This window comes from Lagopus muta, chromosome 15, assembly GCF_023343835.1.
Source record: "Lagopus muta isolate bLagMut1 chromosome 15, bLagMut1 primary, whole genome shotgun sequence".
Lineage (NCBI taxonomy): Eukaryota > Metazoa > Chordata > Aves > Galliformes > Phasianidae > Lagopus > Lagopus muta.
Window position 1 is genome coordinate 1,521,290 of NC_064447.1, and position 21,118 is coordinate 1,542,407.

At 58.0% G+C, this 21,118-nt stretch overlaps 1 protein-coding gene across 13 annotated transcripts in view; it reads right to left on the minus strand.

Moving 5' to 3' along the window:
* Positions 1-232: 232 nt before the first annotated feature.
* The window catches only part of LOC125700636 (ankyrin repeat and fibronectin type-III domain-containing protein 1-like), a 132,766-nt gene continuing 111,880 nt past the window's right edge, over positions 233-21,118 (minus strand). For all 13 annotated transcript variants that reach the window (XM_048961593.1, XM_048961598.1, XM_048961599.1 and 10 more), the window contains 18 exons: positions 11,335-11,536; positions 10,913-11,120; positions 10,323-10,517; positions 10,051-10,164; positions 9,132-9,229; positions 8,535-8,625; positions 6,916-7,023; positions 6,622-6,721; positions 6,030-6,162; positions 5,401-5,520; positions 4,870-5,085; positions 4,558-4,724; positions 4,114-4,264; positions 3,860-4,028; positions 3,471-3,637; positions 2,961-3,171; positions 2,275-2,882; positions 233-1,454 (listed from right to left, as the gene is read on the minus strand). In XM_048961593.1, the coding sequence (XP_048817550.1) occupies positions 1,167-1,454; positions 2,275-2,882; positions 2,961-3,171; positions 3,471-3,637; positions 3,860-4,028; positions 4,114-4,264; positions 4,558-4,724; positions 4,870-5,085; positions 5,401-5,520; positions 6,030-6,162; positions 6,622-6,721; positions 6,916-7,023; positions 8,535-8,625; positions 9,132-9,229; positions 10,051-10,164; positions 10,323-10,517; positions 10,913-11,120; positions 11,335-11,536 (3,346 nt within the window). In that variant the 3' untranslated portion in view covers positions 233-1,166. The remainder of the gene's footprint in view (positions 1,455-2,274; positions 2,883-2,960; positions 3,172-3,470; positions 3,638-3,859; positions 4,029-4,113; positions 4,265-4,557; positions 4,725-4,869; positions 5,086-5,400; positions 5,521-6,029; positions 6,163-6,621; positions 6,722-6,915; positions 7,024-8,534; positions 8,626-9,131; positions 9,230-10,050; positions 10,165-10,322; positions 10,518-10,912; positions 11,121-11,334; positions 11,537-21,118) is intronic.

Genomic DNA, 21,118 nt, shown 5'->3' on the forward strand with positions numbered 1-21,118 from the left:
GGCCTGCAGCCATCGGGCTTCCAACACCAGACTGGGACAGGATACCTCTAATGCTGCTCCGATGCACACTGTGCACATGGAGCGACATGAACCTTTGTTGAGCTGGGAGCATCCCATTACACACTGCTGGGAAGGATTAGCCCAGCCACTGAAAGGGGGGTTAATATGGGGTTAATATGGGGTGAAGGAGCAGGCACTGCCCATCAGGCCACAAGGAGACAGCGATACACGGTCAGCAGCAGTCACCTTTACTATGGACCACAGGAGATCAGAAAAATAACCTTGGGAACAAGAGACCTAGGTGCTAAGTGTCATGCTGTAGGACATACAAGAGGCCACTCACAATCACCAGGACAGAACGGCAACCGAGGAGGAAAGGCAGTCCCGCGGCGGTGCTGGGCGCGCTGCAGCCGTGCCCCATAGCAAACCCGTGGTGGTGTGGGCACAGCTCCATACATGTGTGTGGGGCTGTCGGCGTGCCTTCCTTCGGCCTCTACAACAATAAAAGTGTCCACACCTCCTACACAACTCCAGTGTCTCTAGCACAGGTTGTTTTTTTTGTTTGTTTCTTTCAGGAAAAAAAATAAAAAAAGAAAGAAAAGAAGAAGCGAAAGCATTTTGTTCTGAGAAGGGTGTGCAAGAGCTGTTCTCCGGGTGCAGTGCAATGAGGATGGGTAGGAGATAAACTCCCATCCCAGTGCCGTTCCCGTGCACCAACACCACAGCCTCCACCAGCAGCGTCCTGCAGGTCTTCCTTCTGCCAACCCTGGACAAGGATGTCCAGAAAAAAAAAAAAAAAAAGAAGAAAAAGAAGAGGAAAAATAATTTAAAAAAGAGTATTGCTGCTTCTTCTCATAATATTTTGTCCTCTCTTTTTCCATCCCCCTCCCAGCCTTCCCCTTAAAAATGTTTGCTTTCAAATATTCCATTCCTGCAAAGATTCCTCCCAAGCTCTGAGGTCTTCGCACTCCACCCTCGCCTTCTGCAGTCAGAACAACCGAGTCTCGATGTCTCTTTGGTTAAAAAAAAAAAAAAGAAGGGAAAAAAGGAACACCAACAAGAAACACACAGCCCAGTATGATCCCATTCCACCCCGCGGACGCCTGGTGGAGGGTGTCCGTGGAAGAAGGAAGCATCAGAGACGCGCCGTCTGCTGTGGGCTGTGCTCATACGGTGGTCGCCGGCCCGAACTGCAGCACCAGCGGCGACGTCTCCTTAATGCGGACGTAGAAGCGTCCCTCGGGCCGGGCAGCCTGCAGGGCCAGCGGCCGCGCTTCATCGGGCAGCCACCGCTCGCCCTCCTCGGAGGCAAACACCAGTCCGAAGTGCTCCAGCTGCTCCTCGCTGTAGCAGAAGGCGGCCAAGCCACCCAGCGCACCGTGGGAGACGTCGTTCATCTGCAGCACCACCAGCTTCACCACCTCGCTGGCCGACGTCTGGCTGGTGACGTGTAGCTGCAGAGAGACAGAGGTGGGAGATGGGCGGTGAGGGAAGCACGGGGCAGACCGCCGGGGAGAGGCGGATCCCTCGGTACATCCCTGCCAGCCGCGGCGCTGTGCCCGGCCGGGTGGTCCCAGCCCTCAGCCCACATGAACCCTGTGGCTCCGAGCGCTCATCGAGGGGCTCTGCTGATTTATGCCAGCCAGGAGCCTCTCCTTTGAACTCAGTTCTTCGAGGAGAACATCTTAAAACGCTGTCAAGCAGGCGTGTCCTGAGCTCTGCAACTTCAAATGCCACGTGGGCAGCCTGCCAGGAACCCGGGGCTGCGCTTCAGTTGCACAGAAATCTATGGGACTTTCTTAAATGGAAAATAAATTCCGCGAGTCAGCTTTCCCTCTGCTTCTACCATCCCTGCCGGGTGAAGAGAACCCGGCTACCAGAGCTCCCATCTGCCCCTCTGCCTGCAGGGAACCGAGCGGGGCAGAGCCCTGCACTGGGACACAGCTCTTCCTGCACCTCTGAGGGTGCACACACACGGACGGAGCAGAGGAGCAGAGGCCGTGGAGCCCTGCATGGCACCACCTAGCCGCCATCCCCCTCGGATCCCTTACAGCCTAGCCCAGGCTCTCAGCAGTGTGGGCTGAGCTGCCGGGGCCACGGGGAACCCCATCCTGCAGCAGGGGTGGACAGGAGCCGGGTCAGCAGCTGGGGCACCTCCTGCACAGCAGAGGATGCAGAGGGCAGAGCCAGGCAAGGGCCACACATGGTGCCATCCTCCCCCATCCTGCCTGGGCACGGCACAGCCACACCGCTGCCCTCAGCGGGCGCCGGTACCTTGACACTGGTCTCTTTGGAGAGTCCGGTTTCGTACTGAGGGCAGACCCGCAAGGTGACAGAGCCCGGCTTCTTCCCAGCGGGTTGCTCTGGAGGTTCCTGGAAGCTCGGAGTCCACTCGGCCGAGCGTGTGCGGCCGTGCTCGGGGCTGTGCGTGGAGCCAGTCCCTGGCCTGCCCTGACTGCCGTGCCCGCCGGTCCTGCTCTCCGTCGGGGAGCTATCGACGGAACCGGGACATGATTTCCTGGTCACCGGGCAGAGCGGCTTGGGGAAGTCCAGGCTGTTGGTCCGCACGCAGTAGGCCTGCCGCTTCTCCGTGACGCGCAGCAGCTCGATCTGACGGCTGGGCAGCACGAAGTCGCTGTCGTAGAGCTCTGGGGGCGGCCGGGGCTCCGGTGGGGCCAGCGGTGCGGGCTGCAGCTCGTGGCTCTGCAGGACGTCAGGGGCACTGTCCCGCAGGCTGCGCGCCGCCCGCCGCCCGCAGCACTCGGGCCCCAAGGACACCAGGTCCAGCTCCTTGGGGCTCTGCGCCCTGCTGGAGTCGTAGTCGCTGTCAGTGGCCAGGAACACCTCGGAGGAGCCCTCCTCATCCGAGAGCCCGTGCAGGTCTGCGGGGGAAGCACAGAGGGGCTGTTGGCCGCTGGGTGTCTGCAGCGTGCTGGAGCCGTGCGGTGCCAGGTCCTTACCGGAGCTGAGCTTACGGCTGCTGTCTGGTGAGGGTGCTGGGGAGGGAAGGAAGTCGAGGTGGGATGAGGAGGAGTGGGTTTTCTCCTTCATGGCTCCGCTGGAGGTGCTGAGGAAGCCATTGAGGGACAGGCCGCAGGAGGGCTGCTTGTAGCGGGCATGCTGCAGGGCATCCATCATCCAGCGCATCTCGCGCCAGATCTCCTCCATTTGCTGCCAGAGCAGGAAAGAAAGGATCCCTTTCATGGAACAAACCACCACCACAAAAAAAACGAGCTGAACCCCCACCTATCCCCACACACTTTTCCTGAGAGGCCCAGAGGAAGCATCCAGCTCTCTAACCAGGACTTTAACACAACTACTTAGGAAGAACTCACCAGACCAAGTCCTTGACACTGCAGTGTCCCTGTGGCAAAGCAGCATGCAGTCCCCTACGTACGATCCTGCAGCCCTCCCAGCACATCCCTGTCCCAGCCACATCCCACACTCAGCCCGGCTCACTGCTCTGGTACCTGGATGTACTCCTGAACCTGCTGGTGCCGCTGCTTGGCAGTGGAAAGCTCGCTGTCGGAGAAGGCTTCCCTGAGGCTCTGCTGCGAGAGGAGGGACTCCAGCTCCAGGAGGGCAGACACCTGGCAGTACTGCGTGATGAACTCCCGGTCATACGTGAAGAAGTGCACTGAGGGATGAACGAGAGGAAGGGAATGAAAAATGTCACGTCCCTATGGGTCCCTCCCCTCCTGCTCAATGCAGAAGGGAGGCAATGCTCTCCTCTAGCTGGCCTGGAGCAGCGAGGAGCCGCCAGCATCCCCCCCTCTGTCCTGGGGGAACACAGACAGCCCATCCCAAGGGGAGAGCACCATGGACAGGTGTGGGCAGTGTGGGTCACCGCTCTTCTCACCCAGCTCGAATATCTGCAGTGGCAGTGTGAGGAAGCCAGACTGTGGAGTATAGGGGTTGTTCTGGCCTGGCGCTGTGCAGACGTCATCTGAGGGAGGCAGCAGCAGCAAGAAGGAGACCTGACCCCCAAAGTCTAGCACCTCTTGGCTGTACAGACGGAAATCTTTCGCCTGCAAGAGTCCGTCCAAAAGACACCTCAAGTAATGGCTGCAAATGTCACCTCCCATGACCCTGGACCTCGGCTCCCACCCGCACCTCTTGCAATGGGATGTTGACCAGAGCCATCAGCTCCTTGATGGCCACCTGGAGCTCCTGAAACAAGTGGTTTGGTGATGTCTCATTCTCAGACTCCACAGAAACGGGTTCTTCCATGCCGGCCATCTTCTGCAGCCATTCCCACTCCTCCCTGAAAGACAGCACGCAGACACATGCTGGATGGAGCAACTCAGGTAGCTCAAACAAACAATCCCGATGAGAGCCATGCTGGCTCATCTGCTCCACCCTGCATGGCACTCCACTCCAAGGGACATGGGAGCTGCAATGGCAGCAGGAGACCTTGGTTTGCTTCATGCCCACATGGCAGGGATGGAGCTGAGAGGTGATGCTGCTGCTTCCTGGAGCTCATGAGCAGGAGGCAGAAGCCAAGGATGCTCTAGGGCTGGATGAGGCAGTGAGACCTGGCTGCCCCCAAAGCCCCACCTGGAGATGTTGGGGTTGGAGCGGATCTTCACATGGCACAGGATGTTGGGGAGCTGCTCAGGCACAAGCACCCGGATCTGGTCCACAGCACTGCAGAGCTTCAGGTAGCCCAAGTAGAGGCCCGGAGGGAGGGCATGGCTGCTCCGCTGGTGGTAAGCCAGCTTGTCCTGGGGAGACAGGAACCGCTGGAGAGAGCCAGCCTTTGTGGCAGGGTTCTCTCCAGCCCTTGTGGGACAGGTCAGGACAGCCTCGGTGCGCCGGTCAGGACCAGCGGCTGTGCCCCCAGCCTGTTATCTGATTGTGGAGCAGCACCTGCACGGAGATGAGCAGTGAGTCCAGGGCAGTGGGCTCCTCTGGGGAGGACACAGACTTGCGGCTCGTCTGCAGCTTGCAGATGGGCACCCAGCGCACGCTCTCAAAGGTCTGGTTGGTCTTCACCTCCTTCAGGGTGACAATGAGGATGTTGCCCTGCTTGTCTTTGATGGGCTCAAAGAAGACTTGCCCCAGGTCCTGGATGCCCAGCAGCCCCTGCACATAGCAGTGAAAGACAAGAGAAAGCAACAGGTCAGGGGACAGTGCTCTGCTGCTGGAAACCAGTCCCAGAACAGTCCTTGGTCCCTCCCTCTGCCATGGAGCTAGCACATTACTGTCCCCGTGAGGGGACCCACTGGTGATGACAAGGTGATGGCATCACCTGCTCCTGCTGGCCCAGCTGCAACCTGGTTGCACTGGGGACATTCCCACATGCTGTTCCAAAGGAGCCAGCTCCCAGCACCCCCAAAAAGCGCCCTGCAAGGCAGCAGGGACAGAGTGCTGCGCTCGCTCCCACCCCCCCACCTTCACCTGCATTTGCGAGATGGCCAGCAGCATCTTGAAGCGCGTCTGTAGGATGCAGGAGCAGGATGACTGGGAGACGGTGACGCACTGCCGCAGCCACAGGATCTCGTCCCACATGCACGACACCTGCAGCACAAGCAGCAGCCATCACTGCCAGCAACCCAGCTGAGCCACCTCCCACAAAAGTGCTTTGAGGAAAACCTCCTCGCGATTCACGCTGGGATGGGAAGGTGCACGTGCACGGATCACTTTCAGCAGCAGGGGTGCATTTTCTTACACCGAAGGCACCCCTCCTAAAGAGGTTTCTGCCAAGAGGGTGTGCTCCCTCTTTCTCTCTTGGCAGATTAGGATCCTCCAGCAAGAGATTTTGTGCTTGAGCTGCCCACCCGCCTTTTTAGTGAGAGCAGAGGCTCAGGCAGCAGCATCCTACTCTGCATGGGAGAGGCAGAACCAAGGATGAAGCTTCAAGGAAGGCACCCTGCAGTTCAAGACACCCCTGGAGAGCACAGCATCCAGTGTGGTGGCTGCCACCATCCAACCAGTGCCTGGGCTGGTGGCAGTTGAGGGAGGAGACACAGGCTGCAAGCACAGCTGCCACACCACAGCGCAGAGCACGAGACCATGGGGCCATTTACCTTGGTGAACCACAGAAAGTCCTGCATGAGCAGGCAGGAGTAGGTGTCATCGATCTCCACCACCGGTATCTGGTCTTCGTGGGTCACCAGGATGTTGTCGTCCTTGTAGAAGATGGCTGTTAGGTAGAGGCCCCTGCATGGGAGGACAGACAAGCTGTGGGGTCACCCATGGCACTGCTTCCCAAAGTGTCTCCCTGGAGGGCAGAGGAGGTGTCCATGGGTCTGAGCTCCTCTCCAGCACCCCGTAGGCAGTGCAGCAGAAAAGGCACTCGTGGGAGAGTGGCAGCAGGACCAGGAACCTGCATGGGCAGCAAGGTCAGCCTGGCTAACACCATGTCTGACACAAGCAAGGGAGGTGTGGACAGGCTTGAAGCATGAAGGTGGGAGGGTGGCAGGGTCTGGAGGACGGTGAGGTGTTGGGCAATGCATGGAGATGTTATAGAGATTTGAATAGAGGCACAGCTTGATCAGTCCAAGCAGAAACATTTGATTTCCAAGAGATGGGATTGGTCCCCATCCCGAGCCCTGGCTGGGTAGTCCCATGTCCCCGTGGGGTGAAGGGCTGTGACATCCCTGCACATGAGCCTCTCACCGCTTCAGTGTCTTGAGGAACTTGCTGCCGGGGTGGAAGAGGTGCTTGAGGCTCCTGGAGACCGAGTGCTTTCTGCTCTGGGGCTGGTTCTTGCAGGGCTCTGCGAGGCAGGAAGCAGAGGCATGAGAACAAGAGCAGCTCTGGAAGCCCAGGCGAAGGATCTGTGGGCTCTTCTTGTGCTTCCCCTGCCTGAGATGCTTCCCTGCTGCACCCACCCCATTCCTATGTGCCACCCCAACCCTTTGTGCCATACTGACTGACACTCTGGGGGGCCACGCCGTGCTGCAGGCTCACCGTGACAAATGCAGTGCTGGTGGACGGTCTTCACCTGGCCCAGCAGATGGTCCAGAGCTTCAGCCTGGCCTCTCCGTCGTGGAGCCCGGCCATCATACTCCCGCCAGTCTGCAGGGACAGCGTCAGTGTTACCCCCATGCAACCCTCGCTGTGGGGATGCCCCATCCCTGGTACCCCAACAGGACAGGGAGTCCCCCCTGCTACATTCTCTGAGGCCCCACCTGCAGTACTGCGTCCAGCTCTGGCCCCAGCACAGGGATGTGGGGCTGTTGGAGAGCGGATGGAGGAGGATGTGGGGATGTCAGAGGATGGAGCACCTCTGCTATGGGGACAGGTGAGGGATGGGGGTTTAGCCTGGGGAAGGGGAAGCTCTGGGAAGACTTTACAGTGGCCTTCCAGTGCCTAAAGGAGGTTACAGGAAAGCTGGGAGGGACTCTTTTATCAGGGGTGTGGTGACAGGACAAGGGGGAATAGCTTTAAACTAAGAGATGGGAGATTTAGGCGAGACGTAAGGAGGAAATTTTTCTCTCAGAGGGTGGTGATGTGCTGGCACTGCTGCCCAGAGCTATGGGTGCCCATCCCTGGAGGTGCCAATGGCCATGGATGGGCCCTGATCAGTCTGCTCTATGGGAGCCCACAGGGTTGGAACCAGATGGGTAAGGTCCCCCCAGCCCAAACCATGCCATATGTTGAGGATCCACTGTCCTCCCCCAGGCAGCAGGACCAGGACATGCAGCACATCTGGGGACCAAGAGCCACCCTGGGGGCAGTGCTGCCACAAATGGGGCAGAGGAAGCTAAACCAGCAGCACCCCAGGGCCACCAGCTGTCCTGCAGAGGGGGGATGGCAGAGGTCAGAGACAAGGTCCTGTCTGTTGCTGCCACTCTTCACAGGGCTTAAAAAATCAAACTCTTTCCAGTGCCTTTCTCCAAGTCTTCCCTGGAGCTGCAGCTGAGCATGGGGTTCCCAGGTAACACAGCTGAGCTCCATGGGACCAGGACGGGGCAATGACACTTGTACACTAATTGCTTTGCACACCCCCTATCCTGCCTGCTGCTGTTTTCCATGGAAAGTTCAGCTCTGTTAACTTCAGTTGAGGTTGGCCACTATTTTTAGGAGCTTTAAAAACACCCAGGGAGGTGCCTGACTATATTCTGCTGGGCTGGGGAGGGATCCTTGGTGAGGGGAGAAATATTAATGGAGATAAAAGCAAGAAAAGTCAGTTATGTCTGATTCATTTCAGCTGCACTCTGTATCTGCACCATGCAGATCTGACCTGTGCTGGACAGCAAAAGGACTGCAAGGGAGCAAACAGCAACAATACCTGCTGCCAGGGCAGGGCACAGCCAGCATGCTGCAAGAGCTGGGCAACCCATTTATGCATCAGTGTGTGTGCAAATGTATAAGAGATGCCACAGGCTGGAGGCAGCATCCCCCAAAAGGCAGAGCTGATGGCTCTAAGGCTGAGCCCCACAGCCACTCTGCCCACTCCAGGGCCAATCAGCAAACTCCAAATGCTGAATCCAGCTCTGAATCCACCCCTGCTCCACGAGACCTAATACCTCATCCCCAAAGCTCCCCCCCTCCTGCCCCATCCCACAGCCAGGTGCTGTACTTACTGGAAGGGATGGCAAATGGGGGCACTGAGGCTTGTGCGGGTCCCCAGCCCTTCATGTTGTAGGCAGACACCTGGACATAGTAAGCTGTGCCCTGCGGGGGGAAACAGTGCTCAGGATGGTGGTACTCAGGATATGGGGCAGGTAGGTGGGGAGGAACCTCAGAACACGGCAAGGAGCACAAAACTGGACCTCATAGCCTGCTACCCGGTCTGACTACCCCCAGCATCACTGCACATGTGATGGATGGGCTGGAACATGCTCCCTGCCCAGGGCTCTGCCCCGTGCTGTCCTTCAGTGGAACAGGACAGCAGCTCCCAGACCGCAGTGCTGCTGGCTTGTCCCAGTACCCCATACCTCATAGAAGGCTTCATCCCACTCTTTGAACCCACCAGTGCCTCTCTACCCCAGAGCAGGACGTGCTAAACTCCCTTCCTATGCTCCCCCTCATCTCCACTTCTCCCATCCCCCCCCAAGCCCTCATTCTGCCACCGTCCCCCTGCCCAACAAGCTGCCATCATGTCCATCTGCCCCACACACAGAGCCCGGCTCCAAGTCTGTCTGCACTCTGCTGCCCCCACAGCCCGGCCCCCAACTCACCGAGGTCAGCCCACGGATAGTGTAGTGCAGGCTCTTCAGCTTGTCCACCACAGCCTCCCCAGCCAGCGGTGAGAAGGAGGGGGAGCAGCTCCACTCCACTGCAACGAGAGACCTCGAGGTGCTGCATCCATGGAGCACCAGAGGAGAGGAGGGGACAGGGGGGTGACCAGCCAAAGCCAGGGGACACAGCCTGATGAGTGAGCGGTGGGCCGCAAGCCTGCGATGCTGATGGGAGGGATTTTCCCCAAAGCCAAAGTATCTTTTTAAATGGGTGAGGGGCACAGGAGCAGATGCAAACCCCACCTGGGCACTGCTCTGGCAGGACCCAGACTGATGGTGGTAGGACAAGGGGGAACAGTTTTAAACTAAAAGAGGGGAGATGTAGTTTGGATGTGAGGAGGAAATTTTTTACCGAGAGGGTAGTGAGACATTGGCACTGCTGCCCAGAGCTGTGGGTCTGTGGGTGTCCCATCCCTGCAGGTGCCAATGGCCACGGGTGTGCCCTGGGCAGCCTGAGCTGGGGGCGGGGGGGACAGCCAGTCCATGGCAGGGGTCGGGCTGGGGGGGGGTTGCAAGTCTCCTTCCAACCCAACTGTGCTGTGATACCGTGGTTTTATGGCTCAGAGGAGCACAAGCATGGCAAAGCCATGTGCCTGCAGGACAGGAGGGTAGAAAACAAGCAGCACCTTGAAGTTTGCTTTGGTTCAGGTGGGTGATTTAATCCAGCTTGGGCTGTTTGGCCGGAGGACATGCCATGCCACAGAGTGCCAGGGCTGTGCCACAGCTCAGTGGGGGCTCAGCAGCCCCCTGCAAGGCAGCACGGCGTGCGCAGAGTGAGCCCCCATCACATCCCATTCGCACACCCAGGATGCTTGCTGTCGCCACGTGCTCAGCAATGACACGGGGACCAGGTCCTTACCCTTGTACTTGGTGACGACGGCCGAGTTGACACTGAGGGGCTCACAGAAGGTCACCTGCACCGAGGAGCTGCTGGCCACCGAAAGGTGGACATTAGCAGGAGGGTCTGGCACTCCTGGGGAAAGAGAATGCAGGGGATGACTACAGTGAGAGCGGCCACTTCCAACCCCACCATCCACCCAGGGGCACCTCCATAGCAAGCCGGTGCAGCCCACACCTCCTCTCCGGCCCCCATATGGCCCCAATCCCTCCTCAGCTCTCAGCAGGACTCACGGGCGTGCTCAAACCCTGCCTTCATGCGCTTGTACAGCCGGAACCGCCACTCCCAGGCCTTCAGCTGCTTCTCCTTCTCCGAGCAGTCGGCGTTGGGGGCCTCGTTCACCACCTGAGCTGTCAGCTCATTGACGCGCTGCTCCGCTTCCCGCACCAGTGTGGAGAGGTGCAGTGAGCGGCTCTCCAGGCTGACGACTGCACAGGGGCCGAGGGGAGAGCAGGAGGAATGGGAAAGAGGTGAGGGGAGGGTGGTGAGGAGCAGCACCTCTGGGAGCAGCACCTCTGTGCTGGCACCAAAGCCCAGCTCTGAGGCAGCATCTCCCCGGCATGCACTTGGGCTCCTTGCCCTCACAGCACCATTACCATTTGATTCCCTGCTCTGAAATGTGGGGCCAGCACCATCCCCAACTGCTCCATGGCGTGCACAGCATGAAAAATGGGCTCTGCTGCCCAAGCTGGAGCACTGGGGTGCAACACAGCCTGCTCCCACCCACCACACACACATCCCCCCAGGAATGGGAGGAAGTCCACCAGGCCACCCAAAGCCTCACGCTGTCCCCACTGCCTCTGCTTGTCCCCAGGCAACTCACAGTGCGGGCTCTCCTTCGCTCCCGCCTGCAGCAGAGCCCTGGCGATGGGCGCGTTGTTGGTCATGATGGCGATGTCCAGGGGCAGCAGCCCCTCGCTGTTGGGGGTGTTGAGATCCAGCTCCTCAGGGCTGTACTGCTTCAGCAGCTCCTGCACCCTGTCCAGGTCCTGAAGCTCCACAGCCTCAAAGAGAGCAGCATTGCTCTGAAACTGGATGGAGGAAGATGCGCGGTTTGGCTGGGCACGGAGCAGCCTCCTGCACCCAACACCCCTAATGCCAACAGGAGGCCTTTGGAGACACAGCTGACAGTGCTGAGTGATCGTACCACTCCTTGACAGCTCCACTCCACGCACCCATGGGTTTCATGGCCCCCGTAGTGCTCCCATCCCCTTCTCCCCTCCTCCGAGGGACAGTGATTCTTACCAGGTAGGACTTGCGGGGCTTCTCCTTCTCGCCCCGTCCCGCCAGGCTGCCCTCATCGAAGGATGTGTAGTTGACACGGAACTTCCCCGAGAGGTTTCGGTACAGCCTTTTGGCCGCATTTGGGGAGGATGGGCCCGGCGGCTTCCTGGCCTGTGCCAGCTGCAGGTCCCGCATCTGCTGCGTCATTTTAGGGGACGATGACCTGGGGCCGGGGGACAGAAGGCAGTGAGCACCCAGCCAGCAGGACATGGCAGCAGGCACCGGGACCTGCACCAGCCGTGACCCAGGAGAGCCGGAGCCCCAACCTGTCTCCAGCGCTCAACAGCCATTCCTCTGCTTCTGAACCTAACTTCACTCTGATTTTAAGCACCAAGCAAGGAACAAGCACAGCAAAAGCCCTGCAGCAGTCTGGCAGGTTGTGGCACAGTGGTACTGCAGAGCTGCACTTGAGGCGATGATGTTTACAAAGCCATCACCGAGAAGGCAGGATATCAGCACTGACACTGCTACATGCCCTCTGCCATCCTATTTCCTCAGTAGGCTGCCAAAGTCCTCTCATTTCACCTTTTATGACTGTGGCGTCTAAAAGCAGTGTGATGAGGAGGCTGGCTCCAGCCCACCTCTCATCTCATCGGCTTCAGCCCACGGATTGAGAGGTCTCCATGGATGGAGCAGGCAGCCGTGCCCACAGAACCGCGGCTTAAAGTGAATGGCACTTGAGAGCAAAAGCACATTCCTCTGCCAACTAAAACAGAAGGCAAACGACCCAGCGCAGGCAGAATGCACAGTTTGGAGGCAATTATCTCCGAGACACTAGAAACAGAGGAGATACAGGGACATTTCTCACTGTTTTCCTTCATCTGATTTGCTTCTAATGAGAAGTAAAGAGACGGAAATGATTCTGAGCTCCGGAGTGAACTTCTGTCTATATTAAACTGGCGGCGGCGCAGATAAAAGGGTTCCGTGCCCTGTGGCTGTGAGTCATCAGGACTCAGTGAAAGGGCCTTGATTTATCTAGAGCTAAACTCTGCGGTGGAGCAACTGATAGCTGCAAACAACGCCCACGAGTTACAACCGGCCGCAGCAGCGTGCTCAGCAGCCAGGCTGCGTGCTGTGGGCATGCAGCACCGGGTCAGGGCCGCAGCAATGAGCTCCTTGCTGCAGCTCAGCTGCATTTATCCCCGCTGCAATCAGGCCTTGCTGCTCAGCTGAGGGTTGCCCCGGGGTCGGCAGGTCGCGGGTGCAGTCACAACGGTTTTCACAGCGTGTGAGGATGGTTGTGCTCAGCATGGCTTCATTTTTATCACTCTCTTCCACTGGGTGGTTTACAGTGCCATAGTCTCTGCATGTTCTGGGTTTTCCTGTTCGCAGTGCTGCAGATCTCAGCCCAGAAAATAGTGTTAATAATTACTGTAATTATACAATTTTAAGCACACTTTGTTGAAGGGTGTGGGCTGCCCGGGCTCCAGCAGAGAACCAGTCCATGTCGGATGGGGCTGCTCCATCCTGAGAAGAAGGAGCTCAAAAGACAGAGGTGGGGAGGAGTTAACTCTTTTAAGGGATGCTGTGGCTTGGGGTGGCAAAGAGACAGGGGCTGGGGTCCTGCAGGGCTTCTTGTGGCTGCGTGGCATGGGGGAGGTTTTGGTGCAGAGGGCACTGTTGGGATGCCTGCACTGAGTGCCAGGGCTGCTTTCCTGAACCACCATCAAATCCAGCTCGAGGTCACCCAGCAAAGGAGCAAGCAAAGCCGGGGAGAAGACCGATGAGCAGCTGTCAGGGAATTGCCAACCCTTTGTGGCCAACCTCGCCCTGAACTGGGAGATTGGAACCAAAGGATCAGCGAGCATCCAGAATGGGAGCTGGCACCAAAGTATCAGCCAGAATATTGCCCAAGGGCAGGCGTGCAGACCACTGCCAAAGGGCTCAGAGAGCACCTGCATTTTCCACTATCATCGCCTGAGCACAAGCAATTTTTCAGGACTGGAGAAACAGAGAATGGATCAAAACCGGAGCATGAGCTCCCTTCCAAAATAGTGGGATTTCATAACCCACCCACAGGCAGCCTCAAACCTAGGACACAGCTCTGCGCTTGGCATCCCTGCTTGGCGGCAGTGCTGCTGGGAACGGCGTGCCCCAGCCACCTGCACATGGAGGATTTCACAACCAGGCACCTGGAGCGCCGCTGGGCTCCAGCCTAGAGCCAACGTGCGGCTCTGCTGCTGGCCAGGCGAGTCGCAAGCACTGCCATTGCTGCCCAACCCCAGGGAAGTACAGAGGTTGCTCGCCACATCAGAGCCCTGTTTCCCACGTGCACGCACCCCAAAGGTATTTAAGTATTGCGCAGAATTGGGTGGTGACCAGGCCTGCAAGGATGGAGAACCCCCAACAGCCGGGCTGCCTCTGCCTGCACTGCTGGGCCAAACACTGCTGTGTGCGATGGAAACATCTGCATGCCTGGAAAATGCACTTGCTTACTGAAACCTGGGTCCAGGGAAAGGCAGCAAACAAGCAATAGGGCTTTGCTTGTTTGTGTCCTGCAGATTTTCTCTTTTTCCCACTTGGCAAACGCACCGGGTTTTGTTTTGAATGGAGCCGAAACGAGCCTGCCTCTTTTGTTTAGCAATAACAACCAACTTATACAGATCCCATTCCCACCAGGACATTTTTGCTTGGGCTCCAGAAGCCCGACGCTGTCAGCCCAGCGCCGGGAGGAGCAGGGTGTCCCTGCACAGCCATAGAGCCAGGCACAAGGACGCGCCCTGGGAGCTCCCGTGTTCCGTCCGGCAGAGCACAGCACAGTCAGGATGCTGGGACCTCCCACGGCACGCGCACTGAGGCCGGGAGAGATGGAGCCTGCAGGTCAGCAAAAACGCCGGGACTCTGAGAAGGGTCTGGAGCCAACCAAGAAGATCACTTGCTGGCAGCCACAGGAGGCCTCCCATAAAACACACCGCTCCCGCCAGCCGAGCAGTAAATTTGGGGCAGGAAGGGAGCTGAGACACTCAAGCAAATTCTGTTGCAACACAATCGCGCTGCCGACGTTTCTTTAGGGGTTTTTATTTTATTTTATTTTTTTCCCCTGCATTGTTTATTTATTTATTTGCTTTAATTAAGCATTCTGATCAGGGTTTTTTAACGAGCCCAGAAGGAGCCTGTGGCTTAACTCCCAGTAATGGATGACTGCAATTAGACTTCCAGCTCCTCGCTCACCCATGAGCTTCCACTGCAGCCGTGAGGGCAGTGGGTGCTGCTGCTCTGTGTGCCAACATGCGGCCCCTCCGTACTGGGCACCACAGGGCAGGATCTGCTCCCTTCTCTTCCAGTGCCTGGAAATGCTGCGTTTCTGCCTCGGCACATCCAAGGTGCCGAGGTGTGGGTGCTGCAGATTGCCCTGAAGGGCCGTGGGGGGCAGCTCGGCCACGTCCTGCCTCCATTGAGGGCAAATGTTCTGTGCTTCTGCAGTGCAGCCCTTAATTGCTGCTTGACATGAAGTATCTGAGCGAGGAAGTCTTGGGTAAATGTTCTTGCTATGGGAACACACAGTGCTGAGTCTCTTTAATTACATTGTTTTTGTTTGGCTTTTTTTATTAGTTGCTCTGCGGCTTCCCCTCCCCGACGGGCCGAGCAGCTCACGCTAAATATGGCCGGGCTTAGCGGCCGCGCTGAAACCCGAAGCGCGGCACCAGCCTGGCTGGATGCGGCCGGACAGGGGGACGGGGGGGACGCATTCCAGCGGCCGTGGCCGGCTCCGACCCGCGCCGCTCCGGGCACCTCCACCGCCCTGCAATGCGTCCCGTGCCCTCCCATCCTTCACCCCACGTTCTGCACCCGCAGCCCTCCTTCCCCTCCGCAGCATCCCCCCAACCCGTGCCCACTGCTGCCGGCACCGCTGCCACACACCTGCTGCCCTCACGCTGCCCACCGGGCACGGCGCTTTCATCTCCCCCTTTCCCCCTCTTCCCCCCCCTTCCTTGTTATTTTAAAGGCATTCCGGAGGATGCTGTCGGGCTTCGATGTGGTTTGGTTGGGTTGTTTGTTTTCGTACTGGAGGTTTTATGATCACATTGGGAACGAGCCCTAATTGAGCTGCAATTCGAATTGCAGTCCGTGGGTATTTGTTTCATTTTTGGAAGGGCTTAAGCTGCAGCACAGCTTAGGCTGGAGAATGCATTTGGTTTTAACTGGAACCTGATGGGGATGGGGCTGAGCGCGACAGGGCTCTGCGGGCCGTGGCCGACGCATGTTGGGAAACCCAACTGGGAACAGCAGCCCCGCAGCCACCTGAACCCACAGCACTGCCCAGACATGCATGGGGCAGCTCACAGCTACCCCGCACACCCCACAGTGCTCCCAGCTGCTCCAGGAGCAGCAGCAGAGCCGAGCTGCTCACAGGCAGCAGGCGGGACCTAAAGGTCAGCGCCCAAACTGCCCTTCATGGGATCGGCATCGGTGTCAACTTCTGCTGACTGCCCAGCGCCGACTGCCAGGCCCCAGCACTCCACGTACACAGAGCTTCTGGCACAGGTAGGGACGGGAAACAGAGGGATTCCCACGGTGCAGGCGTCCATCTGAACACCGGCCTCGCACCGCAGTGTGCTCCCTGTGCTCCCATGGGTGCTGGGATGCTGGGGCGGGTGGAGGTGCTGGGGGGACGCCCCGACCCGCTGGCACCATCCCGGCTCAGTCCGACTTCCGCATATCAAAAGCGGATGAGGAGCGGGGACTTAGTGCCTGTTTCAGGAAGAAACCCAATCCCCTCATGGCCTGCCAGGAACAGGCAGCGCTCTGTGCCACAGATGCATGTGTGCAAACTCTTCTCGGGGGTATCAAATGCAGGAGCTGAGTCATACGACGCCTGGGCTCAAAGATCACTGAAGGCAAAAGGAGGGGAAAAATTCTCTCTGCGGGGTCACCGGGTCCCCGCTGGGCCCCCCCAAGGGAAGGGTGGGATGCTGAGCTGAGGACATATGGCTGCTGTGCTGGGAGGGGTGAGAAGGGCGCTAAGCCATGTGCACCCACAGCTAATGCCATCCCATGCTTAGCTCCCAGTGGGGCCAGAGGAGCTGTGGGGCCAGCGGCTCCATCACAACACTGTATCACTGAGATATAGGGCCATGGGGCCACGCAGCAGGCAGGCCCCCCAGCTCTTCCCAGGCCAACCTGCTGGGCTGAGACCTGCAGAATTGTCACAGCAGTGCCAGGCACCCATTTGAACCCAGGCCTGTGGGATGCACAGCAAATCCTTTAACCTCCTGCGCCACCTGGTGCCACCAGGACGAATACGCGGATGAGCGCTGGCTCCCATTGGAAACCACCTCTTCTCCCAAACCATGAAACTGCAGAAAACCGGCCCAAGGAGGATGTGGGGATGCCCTCTGCTCCACGCCTGGAGCTGGACTCCAGACCCAGTCCAGTCCGCCAAATCTGCACCCCTCCACGGCCCCCCACGCGACCTCCCCAGCCCTCCCGGTGGTTTCCCTGCTGGTGGAAGGCCACCTCCAGTCCCTCGCCCTACCCAAGTCATGCAGCGAGATGGGGACCAAGCTGCTTGCTCATGCCAAGGCTGCACGATGAAAACCAGCACTGGCTGAAGACTTCCAGAGCTGCACCCAAAGGGGTTATAAAAAGGCAGGCCACAGACATTGATCTCAGTGGGGAGGAGGAGACGACGGCCAAGGCACAATGGAAGAACAGACAAGCGCACACACCCGGCTCCAGAGCTGCTGCCCAGCTGGTAAATGTTACTGCAGTCAGAAAACCCCTTTCTTGCTGGAAGGCAACCAGCAAGGCGCAGCCGGCACCACCGGGCACACTGGCCTTGACCCACATGGCAGTCCTGGCACTGTGACCAAGAGCAGCCACCATCCATCCCTCGGGGACATCCCTGGCCTGCAGGACCCCTCCCTGCCCTGCGTACACAGGGGTCTGAAGCCAAGCTGGCCTGGCCAGGAAGCGCTCCATTACAGCACAAGTGTTCCCAGTGCTCCCATGTGCCCTGCAGTGAAGCTTGAGGCTTTCCCGTAGCCTCCCTCCATCCTTCCCATCATTGGGTGAGGAGCACAAGGACAGTCGAGTGTACGGAGGAATTTCTGAAGCTGTCAGCAAAGGTCTGCCTTCCACTCTAATATGAAAGAAGATGCCAAAAGCCTCAGCAACCACCAGGTTGCACCTCCAGGTGATGGGACACGCTCATCTGCCCACGTGTTGCAATGGATGTGGCAAGCACTGCAAAGCACACCCATTGGAGACACGGAGGCAAATGCCCTTCTCCAAGGATTCGCAGGATGCAGAAGCACATGGAGATGTTCTCCTCCATCACACATCACCTCCCAGCAGCTGGAGGCCTGGGCACAGCACCCCAGGGGGCTCACAGTGCCTTCCGGGCTTCACAAGGAGACCCACAGGGCAGCTCCTGCCAGCAGCCAGGCTCTCAACCCATGGCCACACGTGGACCAAGCCAATGCCATCGTTTGTGGAGTGCTTTGCAGCTTCCCAGTGACCCTGCATGGGTCCACGTAGTCGCTGACTTGGACCTACATGGCCTGGAGGTGGCTCAGTGCTCAGTGCTTGGTACTGTGGCCAGGAGCCTCCCTGCCTCCACTGGGGACTCTGAGGAGCAATCCTGGCATGCACGGTCATGCTTCCCAGAGGCTAACAATTTGACCAAATCTGGGTTGATTTCCATCAGGAATGTCCCAGCCCTGCCAAATTTCAAGTCTCTTTTCCAAAGCATGGAGGCACCAGAAGTCCTTAAACAAAGAGACGGAAAAAAAAAAAATAGCATTGGCAAAGCTACCGTTTTTCCCCAACCTTCTGCTGAAACTTGAAAGAAAAAAAAAAAAAAAAAAAAAAGGGAGAGAGAAAGTTCAGCCCGAGGCAGAGTGAGCATGGAAAAATTCAGCCCCAACAGTTAAGGTCTGGCAAAGGTATAAGCAAACAAACTTCCACTGGAAAGCATTGTATAGCTTCAACAACAGCGTCTGCTGGCTCCGGCCGCAATCAGCGCGGCGCACAACGTGCCCCCCTGCCCCCCGCGCCCCTTCCCCTGCACTGCAGGGCACACGAGGACGGCGCTGCTGCGGCACAGACACCGCAGGCACGGAGCTGAACCTGAGACCGGGGCGCTGTGGTTGTGGCTGCACGGTCCCCCCGTGCTGCCTGGGGGTGGCTCTGCCTGGCTGCGGGCGTCCCTCCTCCCTGCGCTTGGCTGCTCGGCTGGCACATCCCCACCCCCCGGTTTATCAGGAGCGCGAGGTGAGCGCAGCAACCGCGGGAGCATCCTCCTGCATTGTGGGTATGGGAAACGGCCGAAGATCAGCCCCAGATCTCACACGAGTTCACATGAGGTTCACACCACTGGAGCTCTGCTTCACAAGTGGTGTTGCTTGTCTGCTTGCTATGAGACTTTGGGACAGTGCGACCAGGGCAGAGCAGGGCCAGGACAAGAGGACAGGAGCTTCTGGCAGCATCTGCCTCCTCCTGCTCAGAACCCAAGGCTCCAAGTGTATACACATGGCTGAAGCTCTCTTGTACAACCCAGACAGAGTTGCATGGGGAGAGCAGAAGCATCAGCTGAGTGCCACGGCAGCTTAGCAGCACCCAGAATCATGCTCCTTGCTTCCTGGGATCCGGCAGGAGCCATCCCCCAGTGCAGAGACATCCAAAACTGAGCCAGGAAATAACTGAAGGCTATACCTGCCCGGATCTCCTTTGACCTGGGAAGAGCCATCCACCCACCTCCGCTCTGTCACTGCCTCTGACCAGAATAACTGCCTCCTCCTCTCCACAAAGACACGGATGAGTGAGAACACCACTCAGGAGAAAAATAAGCCTTGCTTTTTATAGCACCTGCCGCTCGGCCACCACAGGCTTCTGCTATGTGGGACCCAGTGCACAAACCCTGACCTTGGTGCTCTTTGCAGGAGGGGAAAGCACACTAACAATGCAGCCAAGGCATGAGCAGGGGCTGCCTCTGCCTCCACTGGGAGAAGCCATGTCCTGACACCCCAGCAATTCAGCAATTCAGCCCCGAGCTCCAGCCTGGGCCTCACTCCTTGGTGATGGGTGAAGTTCAGAAACCCCTATGAGTCAGTTTGTGTTGGGATTTTCTCATCTGGGTCATTTCTGAACGAAACTGCAGCTTCTATCAGATCTGCACTACTCTGCGCTGCCCATATGGCAAAACCTCCTCCACACTGCCAAGCAGCTTTTTGTGGCCAAAGACCTTCATCCCTGCCTGACCCTCCCCACTGACACCGGGAATAAAGGAACAGACAAAAGTGGGATCATAGGATCATAGAACAGCTCAGGTTGGAAGGGACTTCAAGATCACCCAGTTCCAATCCCTGCCAGCCACTAGGTCAGGGATGAGAAAGGAAAGGCCCCAGTGAGCAACCGCAGGGCACACCAGGGGAGATGGACACGTACTTCTGTGCTGGGGAGAACGGAGATGCCAAAAAGGAAGACAAGGGAACTTGGAAGTGAGCAGCAGATGGGAATGAAACTGCTTCTTCCTGACATCCCCCAGGCACAATGCTCAGCAGGATGGGTTCCCCAAAGTGGGCAGGATTGGCTCCCCGAAGTGGTGGAAGAAAGTTGGGTAAAGGGAGTGCATGAGAAGCAAAACAGTGCAGGAGAGTGAGCATGCAGCCAGGGGAGAGCGTGGGGAAGAGGTGAGGGAGATCCCAGCACACCCGGGGCACCGCTCAGCCATCTCACAGCAGCCAAGCCAGGAGGTCCAGCACTGAGCTGGCGCCTGGACATGCTGTCCAGGAAGGCAAACAGAAGGTTCCTGGAACCCTGGCGGGCAGCAGTGCTTCAGCCAGGAGGAAACTATCAAAGAGCAGAGAAAACCACGCAACGCGGACTGCTGTTGTTTGTAGGATGAGGGAGGACTACAGGCACACACTGCCCTGAAGGAGCTGGGAGATGGGGCTGGGGAGGTGGTGCAGGTGAGGAGTGCTGCTCCCACACCTCAATGTCCCCAGCAGAGCAGCAGTGATGTGGGACCCTGTCTGCCCCAGACATCAGCCTGGTCCCTTCTGCCTGCCCCACAGAGTGCTGGGGAAGTCATGCTCAGAGCTCCAGAGCCCTGTTGTAGGGAAGTCAGGACTTCTCTTGATATTCCCACTGCAGAATTGCATTGAGATCTATCTTGTGTGCAGGCTGAGGGCTGGGAGAGCTGAGACCCCTCTCAAAGTGCAGTACACAGACACTAGCCAGCACCTAGTGCAGAGGATACTGCAAAGCACATGGGAAGGGCTTGGCTCACAGTAAGATCCAGACATCCACCAGGTTTTTCTTCATACCAAGGACTGTGGTATCTCTGCACCTTCCTCCAGCACAGCCATGGGCATTGGGTGCTGCTATACAAACCCAGCAGCAGGCACCTTCCAGGCATGGGTGCATCCATGGAGAAGGAGCACTGAAGATACTGCACGATGGAGAGCACCTTCTACGCTCCTGGCATCCAGGGACCTGAGGCATTCATCCTGCTGTAAAGAGCCAGGCCACGGGGGATGAGAAAGAAATGAGAAGGCAAATGGCCTGGAGTCAATGTGCACTGAGGATAATGGATATGCTGCAACTGAGAAATGAACTGATCAGGCTCAGATGCACCAACCACCAGCAGAAGGAAGTGCCCAGAACCACACGCTGGTGCCACGGTTCAAATTATTCTTTTCAATAAATGACATCTGCTCCCTGTGCTCTCAGCAAGGCAGGGTCCGGCCCAAGGGCTCCAAACATGCACGTTGATCTTCTCTGACCATTTTTCTCTGTCCCT